General features: G+C 34.9%; 2 protein-coding genes across 4 annotated transcripts; one reads left to right on the top strand and one right to left on the bottom strand.

Annotated features, from left to right (window-relative positions):
• The first annotated feature begins 4977 nt into the window (after positions 1–4977).
• Positions 4978–6283, top strand: LOC126969858 (RNA-binding protein pno1). The gene is made up of 3 exons (XM_050815436.1): positions 4978–5408; positions 5510–5672; positions 5914–6283. Exons 1-3 carry the CDS (start codon positions 5176–5178, stop codon positions 6256–6258), a joined length of 741 nt encoding a protein of 246 aa, XP_050671393.1. The 5' UTR covers positions 4978–5175; the 3' UTR covers positions 6259–6283.
• Positions 6284–7934: 1651 nt separating this feature from the next.
• Positions 7935–22040, bottom strand: LOC126969854 (EARP-interacting protein homolog). 3 transcript variants are annotated; one of them, XM_050815433.1, is made up of 10 exons: positions 21914–22040; positions 21750–21813; positions 20963–21094; positions 18718–18864; positions 18229–18315; positions 15979–16167; positions 15566–15690; positions 13264–13365; positions 11891–12013; positions 7935–8137 (listed from the first exon to the last, which is right to left on the bottom strand). In XM_050815433.1, the coding sequence occupies exons 2-10, from the start codon at positions 21789–21791 to the stop codon at positions 7975–7977; spliced, it is 1110 nt and encodes a 369-aa protein (XP_050671390.1). In that variant the 5' UTR covers positions 21792–21813; positions 21914–22040; the 3' UTR covers positions 7935–7974. The 3 variants fall into 3 exon arrangements, with proteins under 3 accessions (XP_050671390.1, XP_050671389.1, XP_050671388.1); XM_050815432.1 differs by having other exon boundaries at positions 21750–21837; positions 21991–22027; XM_050815431.1 differs by having other exon boundaries at positions 21750–21873; positions 21973–21989.
• Positions 22041–22308: the final 268 nt, after the last annotated feature.

The raw sequence follows: 22308 nt of genomic DNA, 5'->3' as shown, positions 1-22308 counted from the left end.
CATCGTTTCCTAGTAAAGCACTTATTTCGTCAGGTACCTTTGATGTGGAGCTAAGAAACATTGCTTTTAACTCTTTACTAGCTCCTACAAAATTAGTACCGTTATCACTGTGCAATGTTTCACAACGACCTCTCGAAACAAATCTGCGAAAAGCAGCAATAAAACCTTGGCTGGACAAATCTGACACTGCTTCGAGATGTATGGCCTTTGTGAACATACACACAAATACATCCCTTGAAGGATTTTGAGCCAGGTGAAAATCTGATGTTGATACATCCAGTAAAGTCAACTCCAGTTACCTTGAAAGGTCTGATAGGTTCGAGTCTCGCTTCAGGTAACTGTAATTAATGGATTGTTATTTTGTTTTCTATATTGAATACACTTTACACATGATCTGTATAACTTCTTCGCTTCGTAAGAACCAAGTAGTTTACTATAGGATCCCACGTAGAGTCTATCTATTAATAAATTTTGAAGCGATTTTAAACAGGCAGCTGTAGTGTCCAATAAATGTTTTATACCTGTGGCTGACTTTATACTTAAACTTTTCTGTCCAAACAAACGTTTCATAACTTCATTACACTTATATCTTTTATTATTATAACGTCGTGTTAAATGTGTCCAGGCCTCTTCGTAATTAGAATCAGTCGTTGAAAGACTTTTGAACAACTGTTCTGCTTCTCCACTCAAACTACTCTTTAAAAAATGTAATTTCTGAACAGCATTTAAAGATTGATTTGTATGTATAAGGGATAAAAACATATCATGGAAAGCCTGCCAATCTTCATAAATACCAGAAAATCGTGGCAGCTGTATTTGCGGTAGCTTAACATCAGTATTTAAAACTGCAGTAGTAGCTGCTCCAGTCACACCAGACCCTCCCGTGTTTATTTTTAACTTTCGCATATCTTCCTTCATCCGTGTTTTATAATCTATGTAAGTGTCATCAAAATCACTATACAAATCATCCTTAAAATATGATATCTCAGATTTACTTCCTTTTCCTTTATCTACACTACCGATTAAATCTAAGTGTCTCTCTTCAAAATCTCCTTTCAACTTTTCCAAATTCTCTAAGCGCGACTCAATATAAGATATACTTATTCGCTCCTTCGTTGATTTTTTATAATTAGTAAACGCCTTTGTCACACATTCTAATAAATCTTCTTGCTTTAATATAGAAGAATTCATTTTGCAATAATTAACAATAGTATTTCAAACTGAAATTAGTAGATTAATAAATTATAACAAAGTACGATAAATTTTCTAAGTTAAGCGCAGGTCCGGCGACACATGGAGTAATAAAATCAAATCAAAATCAGTTTATTCACGTAGGTCACGGAAATGACACTTATGAATGTCAAAAAAAATAAAATATTTTTCTTATAGAATCTTCCGCTACTTCGTAAAGGGTTGAGCTAATGAGAAGAAGTAGCAAGAAACTCAAGAAGGGGACGACCCGTCCCAAGTATTGCTGTCATATCTGGTCTGGCGCACTCCAGTATCAGCTCGATCCATTTGACCGCGTGCAACGTATAACAGCTCGAATTGTCGGGGACCCAGTGCTCTGTGAACGGCTGGATCACTTGGCGTTGCGTAGGGATGTCGCTTCTTTGTGTGTCTTCTACCACATTTATCACGGGGAGTGTTCCGAAGAGATGTATAACCTGATTCCTGCCGCCGAATTCCATCTTCGCACGACACGCCACAAGTTAGGATATCATCCCCACCATCTGGATGTGTGGCGGTCTTCCAAAGTGCGGTTTTCAAGGAGCTTTCTTCCACGTACTACTAATCTGTGGAACGAACTTCCTTGTGCGGTGTTTCCGGGACGATACGACATGGGTACCTTTAAAAAAAGCGCGTTCACCTTCCTTAAAGGCCGGCAAAGCTCCTGTGATTCCTCTGGTGTTACAAGAGATTGTAGGCGGCGGTGATCACTTAACAACAGGTGACCCGTACGCTCGTTTGTCCTCCTATTCCATAAAAAAACTTTAAACAACCGCTGAGGAGTGTATTTTCTCATTCTGACTTAGGTCAATAGAAGAAGACAGAGTGAGAATTAGCAATGCATTAAGTTAGCAGACTATTATGAATAAGGGGGCAAGTATATTAAGTAACAAGATATCGGTTTTGCGTGGCCAACATGAGACAGATAATATCCTATATGTATGGGTACATAATATAACACAAGGTGTTCTTTCACTATTTATTTATTTATTAGCATCGCCAACACAATAATCACTAACTAATTACATTAAATATTATTCTAAAGAAGTCTACGTCTAAGTGTTATTGCACTTACAGGCAACGACCACATGCAATTATAACATACATAATTTTTGAATTTTAACAAAACGAATAAGAACTAATACTAGATACAATATAATACAATACAAATCAAAAATAAGCTACAATACAATTATAAATTAGTTTCTATAAAGTGAAAATTAATTAAAATGAAAATGAACAAAACTTATTTTACATACGGCAGAACTAAAACTTTACATTAAATGAATAATTTTGTTGAACAGCAAATTATATTTCTGTCTAGCAACATATCAATTTCCGAAGTTTAAACTGAAAAGCAGAGAGCTTATCATTAAAAATGTCTATACTTTGATCAACTTTCGGAAGACTATTATAAGTGCAAACAATTCTATTAAAAGTAAACACTATCACTTTTACATCTTAAAACACAACATAGCACCTTATTTCCTTCGATTTTACTTAAAATTGTCACTGTTGCTAAATAAATAGAGGATATGTCATGATACGTTTCACAACAATAATAGCTTATTTTTATAGACCCCAAATAAAAGTAAACAAAATATCTGTGTAGTGCTGTCAAGTTTGTTTGGCACACCGGGTGTGCTGACCTAGAAAAAATCGGCCCGCATGGCGAAACAAAAAATCTAATCACTCTATAATAAGAAATGAGATATCATTTCTTTAAGACTCGCATAAGTTATTCTTTTTCTCGTGTGAGTGAGACGGAAGCTATCAATTAGTCTAGATACTATGCTTGGTCAATCCTAGTGCCCGTTCGCTAGCCTACAGATAAAAGAGAAATTAAACACTACGTTCACTATAGAATACAGATGATCTGTATCTTTGTCGCTGAGTTAAGTAACATTCCGACTGTTAAATATATTGCAAATATTGAAACATAGACTGTCAATAATTATTTTAATTCTGTTGTTTAAGGAACACTTGCCTGGGTGACATCATATTTATACCGATGCGTCAAAATATAAGCCAGAAGATTTTGTAGGAGTATCATGCCCATCTCATACGTCAGTTTCTGCCGCTGAATGTCGTGGCTAAATAATTGTATTATTTTAAGTGATTCCAGAATTGATTTACAGGCTCTTTTGAGATTTCTCTTCAAATTAAACAAAAATAAGAAGTAAACTTTATGATTGTTCAACAAAAGGTCTTTCAGTCACTTGAGTCCTGGGGTAAATTCAGGGCAGAAAGTAGCCAATTTGAAGGAAAAATTTATTTCAAAATTCAACAAAAAATTCCTACAACAAGTCATGGTTCTCTGTCATAAAGCTTAATAAAATCATTATCACCGTATTGATAAGAATGCGTGTTGGACACACCGAGGCAAGGTTTCATATTATAGACAGGCCACAATGTGAATGCTGGTTCACTTATATTTTCCTGCCTTAAATATGACCAAACTTTTTTTTAGATAGTTTGTCCGTGTCTCTTTCCCTACATCAATAAAAACCCTAGTAGTAAAATAGTATTCTGTTGATAATAATGTATTTTCCCTGTAAAAAATGTATTTCATGTTATTTTTTAGGCTGAGTCTATTAATAGTACCCGTAATAATAGACTTCTGTACGAACAATTTATTATTATTCGTACAGAAGTCGGACGAATAATTTTATTTTAGGCTGTTGCTATTCGTCCGGCAACTGGACGAATGAATTTAATTAGTCGTCCGATTATCGGATTAGAGAGAAAAAGACATCATTGAATGAAATTTGGGTTAAACCTTAGTATCCCGTAGCACGACTTATGAGGTAATAACTATTTTAATTGATAGAGCTTTAGTCCACGATTATAATGCTACCACTCTAATTACAAGGTAATGCACCATTGCAGAGAAAAAAGCATTATAACCTAACCACAAATTATGACATTTTGAAGGGTTGGACATTTTTATGGGGAGAAAAGAAAGGGAAACGCCTAGAATTCGTTTCTGGCACTCGCCGGCTGCTCCCGCGGCCCGCTACGCTCGGCTCGTGCGTTGTTTTAACTGTTCTAACATAACCTAACCTAACCAATTTTATAAATCATAGAGGTAGAGATTTGGTCCACGTTTAAAGTGCTACTAATATTATTACAATACTCAATTTTCAAGAAATTAAAGAAAAACAATTTCAACCTCTGAACAGGTAAACACGCAAATAAAACATAGATCATACATTTGAATAGGTAATTAAAAAATCCGACAAATGTGTTATGATAAGTTTTTAATACATAAAAAAATCGGGAAGTTGAGAAGTTATTGGTTTTACCGCGTTTTTCGAAAACAAGCTAATCATCCAATTCATTCTCAATTAAAAAAAAATTGAGTAAATGTACGAATAAATATAATTAATTCGTCCAGTACCCGTACAAATAGTCACTTCGTATTTTTATACCTATTTATTTAGGTACATTTACATTATCTATTTACATTATCAAATTTCTCGTTACATTATCGCTACTCGTTTTCTTACCTTGGAATAAATAAAAACACTTCGAAGTAGAATATACAAGTAAACTTCCAATGTGTAATATGTAATGTAATGCATAATGAAAGAAAACTTGAAGCGGCGGATGCATGGAATGTGTGAGCCAAAATCTCCAAAGAGGAGTGAAAGGTAAAAAAAAGCTCGCATTCAATACTTTTGAACAGTGTTTAAATTCTCTTTGGAAAAAAAAAAACATTAAAGTATGTAACATGTGTCATTGTCAGTGTCAAGCGTCACAGACCATGTGGTGCTTAAAATTAAAAACATTGTAATATAATATTTAATATCTATTAAGTAGGTATGACTATTCTAAATCGCATATTCAGATTTAGTACGTATTGATATTACTAAATATTAAAATTTTAACTAATAAGCACTTCAGTAGAATATTAAATACTATCCTTAGTACCTATAGTTAAATATGGAAGTTGAAAACATTAGTGTAGAAGAGTTTCTTCCTGCGAAAAATCCAGTAAAAATTAAAAATCTTAAGAGACCAGCCACAACTGAAACCAAGGATGGCATGGAGGTTGAGGAGTCAAATACCCCCGAAGCAAAGACCAAACGTAGCCGAACTAAAAAGCGATCAAAGAAAAATGTTGAGCCCAATGAAAGTAAAGTTAATATGAGGAAAGTTCCAGTACCAGCCCACAGGTAATTTAACCTCTAAATTCTAATTAAAAGTCCCCAACGACTAGGCTCATAGTCATTGTAATACAGAAATTAAAAAATGACAAACATTGTTTTTATTTCAGATACACACCATTAAAAGAAAGTTGGCTAAAAATATTTACACCTATAGTAGAGCACTTATTATTACAAGTTCGTTTTAATACAAAGTCGAGAAATGTTGAAATCAGAGTTGGTCCAGAGACTAAAGATGAAAATAATTTACAAAAGGCTGCCGATTTTGTCAAGGTAAGAAAGACAACATCTCACCCTATGTTATGCATTTACAACAAGCCTGTTGGCTGTGTTTCAGTGTCTGGTAATATTCTCCAGATATTGTTATAGCCTTCTTTGCACCAGATGCAAGTTAGGTTGGTACCACAGGGCCAACTTTTGCATTTTAACATGCAAACATTTTGTGATTTGATTTGAAAGGTGCCTTAAATCACTAGCTACTGTCATTTATTATAATATATAATTTTTATTTCAGGCATTCATCTGTGGATTTGAAGTTGAAGATGCCCTAGCTCTACTAAGACTTGATGATTTGTTTGTTGAATCATTTGAGGTGAAAGATGTGAAAACACTCAATGGAGACCACTTAGGTAGGGCGATTGGAAGACTTGCCGGTAAAGCTGGTCGAACTAAATTCACAATTGAGAATGTTACAAAAACTAGGATAGTACTGGCAGACTCAAAGATTCACATTTTAGGTAGTTATCAGAATATTGCGCTGGCTAGAAGGGCTATTTGTAACCTCATCATGGGTTCACCACCATCAAAGGTGTATGGAAACTTGAGGAATGTTGCAAAAAGAGTTGCTGAAAGATTTTAGCTGTAAATAAATATATTTATCTGCATTCATTATTTTATTGCAATTAAATTTCATTTTAATAGATGTGGTTCAACACAAGGTTGAGATAATCATTTGAAACAACAAAACCCTAATTATGGATATCAATAGATAATACTTCATTAAACCATGCAATAATATATAATTAGACTAGGTCACATAAAAATTGTCTGAAGCAAAACTCTGTCTACACGTCTATTAAGCCGAGTTTGTTCAGTTGTGTTTTGAATACAACTACACGCAATGACAAAGTGTTCACTGAAAAACTGTCCAAATAACATCATTTCCAAACTTAAAAAGGATGGAGTATCTTATTTCAGATAAGTGCCCCTTTAAATTAACAAAATTATGTAATTAACATGATGTTTTTAATCATTTTGCTAAATAATTACTCATCGTAAGTAATAAGTCGTCTCGTACGTCTCTTTTGCACATATTGCACCATTATGAGCTTCATATGAGTAGACTTTGAAAATTATTGTTTCGAAAAAACATGTTCATTTGAATGAATGTTTTCTCTATAAGTTATTGTATTACGTACCTATACACTGTGAACGGTAAAGGTAATGAGAATCATCTGTGTATATTATGAAAAAGTGTCCGACGAACTACAATGCATAGCTGCTCGAATAGTCGGCATACAGAGAACAAGAAAAAATAAATTGGACTTGTAATGAATATTATTAATTTTTATATTTTGGACACCACACACCTTACAGTGATGGTTTTCTAGTTTTTAAGTTTACTTTTAATTAGAATAAGGAATTAATGTTAATTATGGGACAACATAGGCCTGAAATAAAATAATGATATTATTATACCAGTGCTCTGTGAATGGCTAGCGTGAGCTAATCAGTAGAACAGCGTGGCTAGGAGACGTCGCTCCATTGTATGTCTATTATTACGGGCAGTGTTCCGAAGAGCTGTTTGGCCTGAGTCCTGCCGACGAATTCCACCTTCGCTTGACACATCACAAATTAAGATATCATCCCCACTAACAGGATTTCTGGCGTTCTTTTACAGTGCAAACGAACTTTCTTCCATGCACAACCAAGGTGTGGAATGAGGTTCCTTGTGCGGTGTTTCCAGGACCATACGACATGGGTACCTTCAAGGAAAGTGTGTACACTTTTCTTATAGGCCGGCAACGCTATAACGCATAAGGTGACCCGTACATAAAATCCTGAGTAGCAAATGGGGTAAGTTGTAACGATTTTTAATAAGTAGATTGCTTAATTAATGAAATGTTATTGTTTAGTTCTCCTTTGTTTTTAATTAATATCTGTTAACTACTTAAACAAAAAACCCAGTACTCAACCCAACTACTCAGTGTGTAGTAATTTTAGGATATTTCTAACAACACTGTGCGCTAAGTACTAAAAGTTAAATAGCTTTTAGTGTATAGATCATATTCCCACTAATGCACAAGCTTCAAGATGCAAGTTCATTGAATCATTGACCTAGTGACCCAATTCTACAGCACGTTCATATTCGCTCAACATTTTGACCTAATTATTGCACCGATTTCACTCATTTTTGTGTATCGCCAGAAAATGTATATTACACTACATTTAATTTATATATGCAAAATCCATAATGTTAACTTTAATTTAAGTATCTAGGTATTTAATTTAAGCTCGGTTTAAATAAAACAAAAGAAAAATTAATCGTGTAATAAGAAATATCTCTTCAGAACAACTACAGCAATATTTTATATTTAAAATGTCGTGGCACTCGCGACAGGACCAGCCTGCCGTCGTAGCTGAGCGAGGCGAAGGTCCAGGGGTCGGCGCTGCTCCACTCCACGCAGTACACCGAGTGTTCGTGCTGCTCGTACGACTGAAGGACACCGTCCTCCAGTCTGACAACATTAGTTCAGTTAGTTTAGCTGGGCTGTTTACACACCTAGCCTCTTGATTGGGCCATTGTGCGTTTTCATTTGTCTTCTTACTCCAACCAACCCAGATCATTCCAGATGTCTAGCAGTCTTTTTAAGTTTCTGCGATGCTAGTGATTGGAGTATTTGTGCCCGTTGTTCGGCCACACTCCTGCACTCCGTAAGCACAACATTATGGTGCGTACAGATTGGTGAAACGTAACATGAAATGTATCATGCATTGACAGAATTAACCGTACACATCGCTGCAATATATCATGAAATACTAACAGTTTGGACGTTTCAATAGTCTGTACGCACCTTTTACCAGTGGGAGGCTCCTTTGCACATGATGCCGGCTAGATTATAGGTATAGCGCAATTGTAGTGCCGCTCAGAATTTTAGGGGTTTTTCAAGAATCCTAAGCGACATTGTAATGGGCAGGGCGTATCAATTACCATAAACTGAACGTCCTGCTCGTCTTTTCTCTTATTTTCATGAAAAAAATTAAATAAACAGATTGAAATTGCACAGGCGTGGCTTCATCGCTGGTTCACCAGCTAATAATTGTGAGCGAGTGTAGAAAGCCGTCCAAAACAATTTACCGTAAGCGCCATATAACATTAATCAAATGACTATAGTAACAATAATCAATTAAATGAAAATATTTACATAGTATTATTATTACTGGACTTGGAATTGATATTGTTTAAGTTGTAATAATGAATTTCTATTTAATGTTTATTATTGTTAATACCGTTTGTTTTATAAATAAATAAATGTTGCGTTAAGTTATCGTCAACTACAGTGTTATCCTTGTACTTTCTTTCTTTCGTTCTTTTGAATAATTGACGTTAATCGATTCGCGTAATCAAAAAATATTTCAATGTTTTTTTTTTTTTATTTAAATTTTTACTGGCACTCCAAGAGTTACCCAGAATCTCCATAACATGCGCGAGGCTTTATATTTACAATATAAGGTTCAGGTAAAATTTGTGCAAAACAGCAGATATTTGGAGGGTTAAAATGAATTTGTTTCTTGAAAGGAGACTTTTTTTGTTCGACGAATGGGCCCATCACGAAATGCAGTGTATATTATTGAAACATATATTGATTTATTCCTTATTATCTCTAGATTACAACAGTATAATTAGTTTCAAATGATCTAACCGGAATACTGAGAAATACGACAAGAAAGTGAACGTCAAAATAACCTAAAAATCATTAAGTATAAGTGTTTTTTTTTAAATATCAAGCTTATAATAAAAGCATTTGTCTTTTTAGGTACCTCCCTTGCTTTTAATGGGATTTGTACTATTTGAATAGTGGAAATCGCAATTGAAATCTTAACGACCAAAAATATTCATCACACAAGAATTAATAGTCCCAGGCGTGTATACACCAGAATACTTCAGTTCAGCAGTTAGTCTGGTGTAATGGTTATGGTGCATAACCATTAAACCAGAAAGCTTGCCAAAACTACTTAACAACCATCATTATAATTTCAAAGTCGTGTCTTCAAATAAGTATTTCATATAAATACTAGGTATTTTCTGCTTCGATAGAAACCTACATACAACGCACAAGATACCTATCAGTAAAATTCTTTTTAAGAAAGATTCGTTGAAACGCCATAATCTCAATTTCTCAAAATCTCGGTTTGGCCGCTTTTTAAGAGGGTTACTTATAGTCAAATATTAACCCCCATATTCATAATGGTCCACTAACTTAAAACAGCCGCTTCCTTAGCGGCTGTTTTAAGTTAGTTGTTTTTTCTCATTCTGACTTAGGTGAATAGAAGACAGAGTTCGAATTAGCAATGCTTTAAGTTAGCAAACTATTATGAATAAGGGGGTATGTATTTTTCTTAATACATATATTACCAAATGGAGTAAAAACCAAGGAATGGAGACATTTAAAAAAAGTAGAAAAGAGAATTTTAAGATATATGAAATTTTATAAAGAAGAATGTATCCAATGTAAATTTCTTAAAATCTGAATTAGCTCATAGATAAGTCCACTGGAACACAGCGTACATGACACATCTGAATGTTAAAATTTGGAATTGAGGCGACATACTTATTAGTTTTAATTATTGAGTTGTGCATGTTATAAATTAAGCGGAATTTCATTCCTACTGACTATTGAACCCAATTTGGATAGATGGAAAAAAATTATGTTTGAAAAACAACCGGCCGAATTAAATAGGACGGATGGTACCCGATGCTGCGTCTACACAGGTGGCTAAGTTTCTGGGACGGCCTGGGCTGGAGTAAGAAGATAAACTATAAACACAATTGTCAGCAATATTATAATATTGATAAAAAAAATATTTATTGAAGTAGGCGTTACTTTGCGGAAATCCATAATTATACAAATGATTTAAGTTTTCTTTAGTTTTAATTCCGCCAATATTTGTTTTTAAACAATTCGACACGTGTTTCGCCTCTACACGAGGCATCCTCAGGACTTGTTGTCTCGCCAAAACCTGGCACGAAAGTCTCGCCAGAGTCTCATCACGTCCTGACGATGCCTCGTGTAGAGGCGAAACACGTGTCGAATTGTTTAAAAACAAATATTGGCGGAATTACCACTAAATAAAACTTAAATCATTTTTATAATATTGATTAGTTGATGTGTTAATAAGCGCTAGGTACCAACGTGATCTGTCAACAGAGATTCCAAATAATAATTACATTTATTTAACTACTTACTGTGTTGGTAATGTTATTTTATATAATTATCACTATAATAAGAAATAACTATAATAGCATATATTATATTCAGATCTTTAGTGAACTTGATTCGTGTAAGTTAGTTGGCACTACACCAGTGCCAACTAACAGTTGGTAGCATCATTATGGTAGACGGTCGTGTCCTATATAAGCCAGAGCGCTCAGTTCGAGGGAACCCATCCCAGCGGAAACTCCATAGGGAGTGCCGCTTGCGCCTCTCTCTCCCCATGAGAAGGTCGCCTTCGATGAAGGCTTAGAGGGCACCTGCCCAAAGCCAACTGCAGGTGGTGTTTAGTGGGTAGGCACCTAGGTTTCACGTGAGTCCCACATAACCAACGCAGACTTAGGCTGCGTTGGTATGCATGAGCATTCACCACCTCCCTCCCGTCGTTATCCCGGAGGGTAGCCCATTCCCTTGCTTGGGCGCAAAAAAAAAAAAAAAAAAAAGTTCGAGGGAACATTACTTATTGTGAATTCTAAGAGGTAAAGCAGGACAAATTGTATTGAATTATTATAAACTATTAGTGGAAACTGGAAGATACAGATATCAACTCTCAGGTTGTGGCTTCATCTACAGGATCTACTTTACAGTTGAAATCCTGCTCAACCCCAATATTTGCATATTAGGAAATTGACTTGAGATGTCGCTCTTGTAAATCTAAACAATATGTTACGTTTTTTTAAAGTGATAACCCTCACTTCTAGGATTAATACACAAATAAAATTTTGAAAAACAAAATTCTATGAACGATGCGGGAATCGAACCCACGACCTCCGGCGTTCCGTGCCGGTGCTCTAACCAACTGAGCTAACCGTGCTCTAACCTCGTTATAAAATTCTGTTTGCTTTGTTCAACTCTCTGGTTAGATACAGATATTTCAATTTTACGTGCGTTTAAATTACCAACGCCTTCTACACAATGGTCCAATCAAGAGGCGGAGTACGGTAATAGGCCAGTCAAGCTAGGAGTGCAAGTTACATAGTTGAAGTAGTAACAACTCACAGCGGGGCGGCGGTGTGGTCCAAGTGACAGACGCTAGCGGCAGCGGTGAGAAGCGCACGTCCGTCTGAGCTGCCCGTGACCAGAAGCTGCTCGTGGTAGCTGTTGTAACGCACGCTCCAAACCCTGCCCACGAGAAACGTGTAGTATTATGATGTAAAGATAAATACGAAAAGGGCGCTATTGCTACGTGAAAACTCGCAGCAAAAACGCTTTTTGCGGCGAGCGTGAGGCAAAGCGATTTAAATTTCGAACCCCACGTGACCATACATCCGGGAATTACTTCGCGTTAAAAAAATAAACAATGCGAACGCACCGGCGTTCCAAAACTCATTTTAGCCTAGCGTACCTATTATCTCAATGTCACTAAAATTTATATGTTACTTATCGAAATTTAGATTTATAAATTTTATAATAAACATTGTTAAATATTATATTAATTGTTTCACTTACTAAGGCATTGACTATTTGACGTTAGAGTATGTTTGTTGCAACACTTTACATATTATATTGTAATTGAAATGATTTGTAAAACAAAGAAAATGTAATTTTGATTTAAAAGAGTGGCAATGAGTGTCTTGCTACTTCTTCTCATTAGCTCAACCCTTTACGAAGTAGCGGTAGATTCAATAAGAAAAAATATTTTTCTTTGGCCTTCATAAGTGTCATTTCCGTGACCTACATGAATAAAGTGATTTTGATACACTTTCATTAATAAACAGCACGTTTTATTGTTATGATGTCAGTCTACAATATCAAGCAATTATTATGTGTTCACTTTATTATTGTAGGTACACAGCCCAATCTTCTTTTGTTAATCCAAAACTAGTGATGTATAAACTCAATATACCGACTTACTCATTTTACTTCTATTTTTATTAGGCCTGGTTTCCACCAAAGCGGAGAGGAGATAAGCCGCGAATTTGTCAGGCTATTTCCACCAGAGCGGACAGGAGATTTGAGCTGTGTTTATAGCAAAGCTCCCGTCTACACGCATCTCCGCTCAACCGTGCTTCTTGATCGTTCGACGCGGCATAAAATTCTATAGACAAATGAGACATCTCTCCTCTCCGCTTGATCCATTTCCACCGAAGCTTAGCGGAGAGATGTGAAAATAACTTAAGCTGATTGGTTATCAAAATACATCTCCTCTCCGCTTTGGTGGATACAGAGCCTTAAGCCATATTTGCAGTGAAACGGGGTAAATAGTTGACAATAAAAAGATCGACGTCCGATGTCTTAGTCCCAACATGAGTTCTATACCTAACTTTGTAGTCAATAACTTAGTAATGTAGTCTTAACAACCAGATCACCTCAACCTTGTTTCTTTATTTATTTATTGTAATAATAATCAAGTGTAACGTGGTTCAAGTTACCAGTGCGAGTGATCAGTCCTGCTAAATATCGGCTCTTTGCCACTTCTGTAGTCCCAGATATTGAGTGCTGCGTCATCACCGGCACTGGCCAGATGGAACTGTCTGTGAACATGTGTTAGAAATGCATTTGACATGTTGTTATTATTCTGTGGCTTTATGTGTCATTGTCACTGTCATTTATCTTGTCATATATATATACGTAATGTACGGTTGTCGGTGTATTATTAATTATTATCGATAAGAATGGCTTCCTTGGTTAATTAAAATAAAATGAAGTGCTGTATTTCCAAATTAATATAGATATTGTTACACTAAAAAGGTGTATTATTTTAACAACATGTTAATATAATATGTTGTTATGTTATGGCGAAATATTATCAAAATTCAAATATTTTTATTCAAAATCACTTATTGAACGTCAAGAACTACCACCCATTCAAAATAGACTGCCTCAGAGCTGAGAAGAACGGGCGCAAGAAACTCAGCGGGCTTCTTTATATATATAAAAAATATGGAAAACAATGTTATATTTACTTAACACTAAACATTTATAATGAAAGAGCCTGGGGGTGTTCGCTTCATTCCCAGTCTGTGGTATTATTAAGAAAACCGTTTATGTTGTAATAACCTTTCCCGCACAAGCGTTTTTTAACAGTTCTTTTAAATCTCGTAACGCATTTGTTTTGCACATTTTCTGGGATCATACTGTCAACTTAACCGAGAAGTAGGCATGACAAGTTTATGTTTGTTCCTCGTGTTAACATCATGATTTTCAGTTTCTAGCAACCAACCCACTATCTGTGGCAGTCAATTATGACTAAAGTGATTGAGTGTATCTTGTCTGTTTTGTAGTCAGTTATGAACACTCAATTGATTACCAGTCACACAACTTATGGAACAAACGCTGCCGCATAAGGCAGCTAGCATGCTCCTAGTTCCCTCGGTCCTGACCTGATCTGTTCCTTACTTTCTATGTGAGTGAAAGCAACTGCTTTCAGACTAGCCTATAAAACAATAAGTGCGAGGTGTTTGGACAGACATCTCGCACGCTTATGTTAGATTTAGATCGCATACAACATCTCACCCCAGCTCAGTTTTTAATCGGCAGGCCACTTACGTCACTGCCATCACCAGACATCGTGGACTACAGTTTTAATCGGCTCGATCGCTACCAGCGTCTGGAGCAGACTGGACAACACTTCTGGCAGCGTTGGACTAAAGAATATGTTTCCGAGCTGCAGCAGCGCTCTAAGTGGCGCACTAAGAGTAGAGATCTCGAGCTCAATCATCCCGTCTTAATAAAAGAGGACAACTTGCCCCCTTTATGTTGGCTCATGGGGCCCATATCAAAACTGTTTCTAGCCAACGACGGCGTTCCTCGCGTTGCAGATATTTCTACCACCGTTTAGATCGCATACAATATTTATAATTATTATGTTGTTCAGAATGGATAACACGAAGCGTAGCGGCACCCAACATTTGCATCAGATAACTAATCCTAAAATATTAAATGGCAGACATTCATTAATAGATCCAAATTAATATTTCGTTCCCTATTGCAAATATTCATACACTCAAAATAGCCCATCAGTTTGAGTAATTTTATGCATCAGTATAATAAAAGATACTGAAACTGTACATAGAGATTTAAAATAGTGGCAATCAGTTTCTTACCACTTCTTCTCATTCAAATTCAAAAACACTTTATTCATGTAGGTCACGGAAATGACACTTGTGAATGTCAAAAAAAAATTGTTTCTTATCGAATTTACCGCTACTTCGTAAAGGGTTGAGCTAATGAGAAGAAGTAGCAAGAAACTCATTGCCACTCTTTTAAGTCAAGATGTACATTTCAATTGTTTTAAAAATCATTTCAATTACAATATAGATATGCAAAGTGACGCAACAAAAATACTCAAATGTCAAAAACTAAAAGGCTTACACGAGTAAGTCAAAAAAAAAAGAATTAAAAAGTAAATTAATACTTATAAACAGAAGAGTTATTGAGTATAGTAGATGCATCAATCCACGCATACCGTAAATAAATAGAGGCATTATGTGAGCATTTCATAAAATAAAATATAGAATAATTTTAACTTTAAAGGAAATAATAATAACAAAAAACACACCAAGCAGACCTCACGGTAACAAGATCATCCAGCCACCACCATTAAAGCTCAACTTTTCCGAAGTGTTATATACGTTGTCATCATTTTAACTCAGGTTAAAATGACTCAGGTGAATAAATGATTTTTTTTTCTTCAACCGTACAATTTTTCCTACATAGTAATTAATACCTTACCTGTTCGGATTAAAGTCGAGATCCCTACACAGCTGCCTGTGCGCGTGCTCGACACTCCACGCGGGCTTGCTGCACTCGGTCCGCGTGTCATAGCACCTAATATGTGTGTCTTGCAGTACTGCGAACTGAGTAAATGAACTGTTCACTAATAATACCAAAGAATATATAATAGTACAAGTTCAGAAGTCTCACTCCGCAAAATCAATTAAAGAAATAGGGACTGCTGCCGCTATACAATAAGGTGTAATTCAGGTTGCACAGCGCTATTAACCTACACCTATTATTTTTTTTCACCTACAAGCTGCCTCTCTTTCTATCGCGCGACTCTTACCTCTTCTGAAGACATTAGGGTTGTATTCTTTAATATTAGTTTAGACAATGTTGTTTTACTAGAATAGTTTTTTTGTGATCACCTGATGATGTGCTTGCAGACTCCACTTCCCTCCAGAGAACTTCAGCCGCGAGCGTCCCTCGGGCACTATGGTCAGGACGTCGCGGTTCGCGGCCATGTCTCTCACACTTACTTTATTATCAAACACTATTCCGATACTGTTTGGGTCTGTGGGGTTCCATTCTGAACATCGAATTTCTTCTTCAGGTTTCTGAAATTTATAGACAACATTATTGGATTAAAACAAGTGGACATTTAATTGTAATTATTACGGGTGGAAGTGGCCCGTGATGGTGGTAGACTGTAAAGTAAGCCAAACGTCAGAATAATTAATAATGTTAGTTTTGTTTGTGATAGATGCCATATTCTGACTACACAGGCTGTAACACTACGAACCGATAGCACTGAGGGACCTGTGAGTCTACACTAAACTCCAATCTCAAATCCACACCCGAATTTGGTCGTTTGCGTCCTCTTTCAATTACTCTATTTAATAACAACATATTCAAATTAAAATATTTTTATTCAAAATAGGATGTAATATCACTCATTGAAAGTCAAATAGTACCACCCATTCTAAAAAGTATGCCTCAGACTTGAGTAAACGGGGGCAACCAACTCAGCGGGTTTCATTTTTTTCATAAAAAATATTGTTACAAAGTAATATTCATAAAGAAAGTCATTTAGTCATTTATGTAAACTTTACCACACAAACTTTTTTTAACAATTCTTTTGAATTTCGTAATACATTTGAACATTATCTGGGATCTTGTTGTGAAAGCATATACAACGCCCCACAAAAGACTTCCTAACTCGAATTAGCTGAGTAGTAGGCATTATTTATTTATTCGGAAACCCAACAATCGCACACTAATACATAAATTACATACTACATAAAATAAAATAAAAATAAATATATATCTAAGTGTACAGATAACTTACAGGGTTACACATCATTCATTATCTGTTACCTTCCCGACCATACTATACAACTTGTTTAAAGTTAAATATTATGTTACTAAAATTACAGTTTATCTAAATATTATGTTAAAATTAAAATTAAGTCCAATACAAAACAACAGCATTTACTTCTTATAAATTTTAGTACATTTATTTAAAAATATTGTAATTATTACATTATAAGTTTATGTCTGTGCTTGGCTTGGCTTTTGCTCTCCATGATTGTTTATAAAATATAAGTGGAGTCACTGTATTGTAAGTTACCTGGTCACCAAATTTAGAATGCAAACGAACTGTCTTCATTTAAATCAACTGAATGTGGAAGTCGCAAAACTACTTTTTAAACAAAGTTCCGAAACAAGTAAATGGCTAGCTTATTATGTACTCCCCACACCACGAACCCCGAAAACACTCGGTTTTTCTTTATTGGTCTTCCCGGAGCCCGTAGTCGACGGTACATCGACATGTAGACGGCTCACACACACACACATACGAGAGATACCTACATTGATTATTTCTAATTGATTGACACATGTAAATGTTTCATTTAAATATAAGTTTTGTTGCTAAAAATAAACAGACGCGGATACATACGTATAGTTATACTGTAAGATTAAATTTAATATAATGTAATGCGTGCACACAGTGGGTACGACGTGCTCGTTTGAATATCTGTTTGATATAATATGAACACTACAAGAGACGCCCTGCATCAGATATTTTTATTTACGACAATAAGGGATGTGACGAGCAGGACGTTCAGCTGATGTCTATTGATACACCCTGCCCATTACAACACTGTGCCGCTCAGGATTATTGAAAACCCCAAAAATTCTGATCGGCATCACAATAATTGCGCTCGTCAACTTGAGACTTAAGATGTTAACTCTCATTTGCCCAGTAATTTCACTAGCTAAGCTTCCCTTCAGACCGAAACACAGTAATGTTTATACATTACTGCTTCACGGCAGAAATAGGCGCCGTTGTGGTACCCATAATTTAGCCGGCATCCTGTGCAAAGGAGCCTCTCACTTAAAATTTATGTCACCCTTTGTCACTATAGAGGCTACCAGCATAGAAAGGGAAGTGGATTTCTATATGAGTTTGATATATGTGCCCTTCCATTACGGTAAAAATACTTATATTTATTTTCCTCCTATCGAAAAAAAAAACATTATTGCTAGAATCATACTGCATTTAAGAAAATCCAAACTTACTAAAAATTCAAAATAATCTGATTTCTAATAGGCTTTCTTGGTTGGAATAGGTATTTTGTCTTGGGCTTATGAAATGACTTAATATTAAGTCATACCTCTGGAATGATTGTCTTTATTAGTTCCATTTCTTCAGCATTCCTTCCCTGCATTGCACTGAGTTCGTCCAAATCTTTTGGTATTACCTAAAATTACAATCTGTTATTTTCAATTGTATTTCATTTTTTTATCAAGTGATTGTATTGAATCCTTTACAGGTGTGTATGTTTCCCATTGTACTTTTTCTGTATGTAGTAATGTAAGTCTGTATGTAGTAGTCCATAAGTACTATGGCAGTAAACAAATATTTATATATTAAATAAATCTAATTGAAACTCAAGTGATGAATGTTACTTTGATCATCAAATCCCAATTTCAGAATAATCTGTGTTAATTTTAACCGTTTTTATTATTATTTATTATTATACCTAATGTCCCAAAACTGCTGGACCATTTTTAATGAAATCTTCAGATTAAGTTAGCAGAGTAGTAGTCCTGCATAGTTTCATTAGTTGAAAGTAATATGTTGTCCACCAAGAACAACTTACATCTAAGGTAGGAAGCTTGAAGACAGAAACACCCATAGTACACTGTGAGGTGTCTGGGTCATAGGAGTTGTGTGTCGTCATTAAGGTTGCGGCGTCATGAGGTGAGCACTTCAGGTGCCATATTTCACCAACGTCATGCCTGTATACCTGTAACATAGTAGTAAAACATCACACTGTTGTTACACAAACAAACAATGTTGAAGCTATATTTTTCACCATCTAGCACTTCTTTAAAAAGTTGAGCTTTAATTGTAAGTGGTAAGTTTAACTATTTTTATTCAAAGAATTTGTTAGGTCACTTATTGGACATTAAAATTTACCAAACAGGCTCAGTCACCCTCTTTTTCTTAGGGGCTGGTTCACAATGTACAAGTAAAATTAATAAAAACATAAAATTTTGTGTTTTACAATGTATAAATAGTGTTATCTAGCAGATAAGCGCTATTTAAAATAAAGGATGGATCTAGTAGCAGATATCATAGTTATCTGCTGGATAGCCATCTAATATATAAAATTCTCCTGTCATGGTGTTAAACTTTGAACTCCTCCGAAACGGCTTGACCAATTCTCATGAAATTTTGAGTGCATATTGGGTAGGTCTGAGAATCGGACAACATCTATTTTTCATCCCGCTAAATGTTAAGGGTGGTCCACACGAATTTTTTTTTTAATTTTTTTGAATTTTTTTTTAATTTGTTTGATTCAAATTCAAATATTTTTATTTAAAATAGGATGTGAAATCACTTATTGAAAGTCAAAAAAAAAAAATCTACCACCCATTCCAATGTGAATGCCTCAGGCCTGAGAAGAATGGGCGCAACAAACTCAGCTGGCTTTTTTTTTCATCAAAAATATGTTTTACAATTAAAGTAACATTTACAAAATAATATTGTACAATTAAACTTATTATTTAATTTATTTAATTTAAGCCTGAGGGCAGTCGCTCCATTCCCAATCTGTGGTATCATTAAGAAAGTCATTTATGTTATAGTAACCTTTACCACACAAACGTTTTTTAACAATTCTTTTGAATAACGTAACACCTTTGTTTTGAACACTTTCTGGGATCTTGTTGTAAAAGTATATACATCGCCCCACAAAAGACTTACTAACTCGACTAAGTCGAGTAGTAGGCATCATCAGTTTATGTCTGTTCCTGGTGTTAACATTATGGTTATGTTATAACATACATTACATTATCAAGAATATATTGAGAAGCAACAGTCAAGATGTTAATTTCTTTGAATTTTGCTCTCAATGATTCTCTAGGACCTTGGTTATAAATAGCGCGAATAGCCCTCTTCTGCAGCACAAATATTGTATTAATATCAGCAGCGTTGCCCCATAGCAATATACCATAGGATATAATAATATGGAAATAACTAAAGTATACTAGTCGCGCCGTATCTATGTCAGTTAATTGTCAAATTTTTTTAACCGCGTATGCTGCAGAACTAAGACTGTTCGCCAATCCTTCAATATGGGGGCCCCATTGTAATTTGGAATCTAGAGTTATGCCAAGAAATATAGCAGATTCCACCGGTTCTATCACCTCTCCGTTTAACAAAACATTTGCATTTACATTTTTGACATTTGGTACGGTAAATTTAATGAATTTAGTTTTCTTGCTATTTAAAACAGTACACGATGTCAGATAAAATATCGTTCACTTCGTCATACATAGCTTGGTTTCTTTTCACTTTGAAAATCAGTGAAGTGTCGTCCGCAAACAATACTACCTTATGTTTTTTCTCTATAAGGTTAGGAAGATCATTTATATAGATAAGGAAGAGGAACGGTCCAAGAATAGACCCTTGTGGTACCCCCATACTGAGAGGAGTCCCAGGAGATCTTCTGCCATTCACATCGACCCTCTGAATTCTATTGTTTAGATATGAAGTCAGAAGATCGAGCGAAGTTCCTTTTATGCCATAGTGGTATAGCTTCCTGACCAGCGTTGAATGTTGAACACAATCAAAAGCCTTAGATAAATCACAGAAGATGCCAAGTGCATTCTGCGATTCCTCCCAGGCATCAAAAATATTCTTGATCAGCTCAACACCTGCATCCATTGTTGAATGTCCCCTAGTATGAGTCAGCATTAAAAAATACATACAACTTCAAATTTTCACCCATCTACAATCAAGTTACTTTTGTATTGTGATTTTAATATCGGCAATACGATGTTTGCTGGGTCAGCTAGTATTATATAAAATAGTTCAGTTTTCTACAAAATATTATATACCTTGGTGTGCAATGCTCCTGTGTCTTCCTCTAGTTCCACTACATGAACCTGATTAGAATTAGGTTTAAGACTCTGGGTACCAATCAGGAATCTTATTGCATCACACTCATATTGGGCACACAATGCTCTTGTCTGTAAATAAATTACTATTACTTTAGACACTGTAACTGTAACAAGTCTAGATTGCTATTTATTTATTTATTGGAAAACAAACAGCTTAAGTTATATACACATTGTAACACATAATTTATATTACACAAGCCAATAAAGTTTCCACTTAAATATAAACAAAGTAGGAGTGAATATAATACAAAATATAACGATTTTATATACAATTAAACATAAGGCGAAAAAAGTACACAAAAATACAAATGAATATTAATTAATACTATTGTTAAAGTAAACCAACCAAAATAAATAAAATATTCTAGATTATGTTTCAGTTAGACTTTGTAAAATGTGATGGCAAGATATGTATAAGGGCCATTTGGTATTAATGAGTATTGTATAGAATTGGCCATGTTATTTTAAAGTGTTATTTGAAGGTCTAAGTTTTTTTTTAATGCATGTTAGCCATATGATTATATTATATGTATAAGAGCATTCTTAGTTTTATACTTTTGTTTACAATCATATTATTAGTGGTAACAATATACACGTAACGTGTAACCTTAAAACTATAGTAATACTTTCACCGAAAAGCTATAATTGAGGTGTCCAATTTAGATAATATTAAATCGTATCGTATGTTGATTGTTTACACAGTTTATGAACAATTTAAAATTACCTGATGCTCCAAACCATATATAATTGAATTACCCTCTTCCATTATTTAATATTAATAACATCAAGTATTAACACAATTCTTCTTATTCCTAAAATAATTAATAAAGCAAAGTCAAAATTGAAAACACTATTTATTTACAAATATTTAATATTAATAACATCAAGTATTAACACAATTCTTCTTATTCCTAAAATAATTAATAAAGCAAAGTCAAAATTGAAAATACTATTTATTTACAAACTTTTTTCAAAGGTACCAATGTAATCAATCCATTAGCTTTGTATTCAGCCTGTGTCAATTGTAATGTATGCCAATGTCAATGTTGTGTCAAGTCAAAAATTAGTGTTTACGCCACCGTAATGACTGGTGCCAAGATTGAAACAAGTTTTATTTTGATTTTAAATCTGATACATATGTATACTACATGCTGTTAGATTATAATGGACAAGTTGGGACTTTAAAACACTTTGGGACCAATAATGCAATAACATCAGATGACATCATCAAGGAATAGTGGATACAAGGAGTCATAAGGCTAGTGTGAGCACCTGCTCGTAAT

Source organism: Leptidea sinapis, chromosome 19 (assembly GCF_905404315.1).
Source record: "Leptidea sinapis chromosome 19, ilLepSina1.1, whole genome shotgun sequence".
NCBI lineage: Eukaryota > Metazoa > Arthropoda > Insecta > Lepidoptera > Pieridae > Leptidea > Leptidea sinapis.
This window is presented reverse-complemented; position numbering and strand designations above follow the sequence as displayed.

What these genes read in the sequence shown, in the direction of transcription:
- LOC126969858 (XM_050815436.1), top strand. Translation starts at nt 5,176, where the DNA reads ATGGAAGTTGAAAACATTAGTGTAGAAGAGTTTCTTCCTGCGAAAAAT. An exon ending in GTTCCAGTACCAGCCCACAG is followed by an intron (nt 5,409 to 5,509) that starts GTAATTTAACCT and finishes TTTTTATTTCAG; the next exon opens with ATACACACCATTAAAAGAAA. An exon ending in AGGCTGCCGATTTTGTCAAG is followed by an intron (nt 5,673 to 5,913) that starts GTAAGAAAGACA and finishes TTTTTATTTCAG; the next exon opens with GCATTCATCTGTGGATTTGA.
- LOC126969854 (XM_050815433.1), bottom strand. Translation starts at nt 21,791, where the DNA reads ATGGAAGAGGGTAATTCAATTATATATGGTTTGGAGCATCAG. An exon ending in CAGGAGCATTGCACACCAAG is followed by an intron (nt 18,865 to 20,962) that starts GTATATAATATT and finishes ACTATGTTACAG; the next exon opens with GTATACAGGCATGACGTTGG. An exon ending in CTCGACTTTAATCCGAACAG is followed by an intron (nt 13,366 to 15,565) that starts GTAAGGTATTAA and finishes ACATGTTCACAG; the next exon opens with ACAGTTCCATCTGGCCAGTG.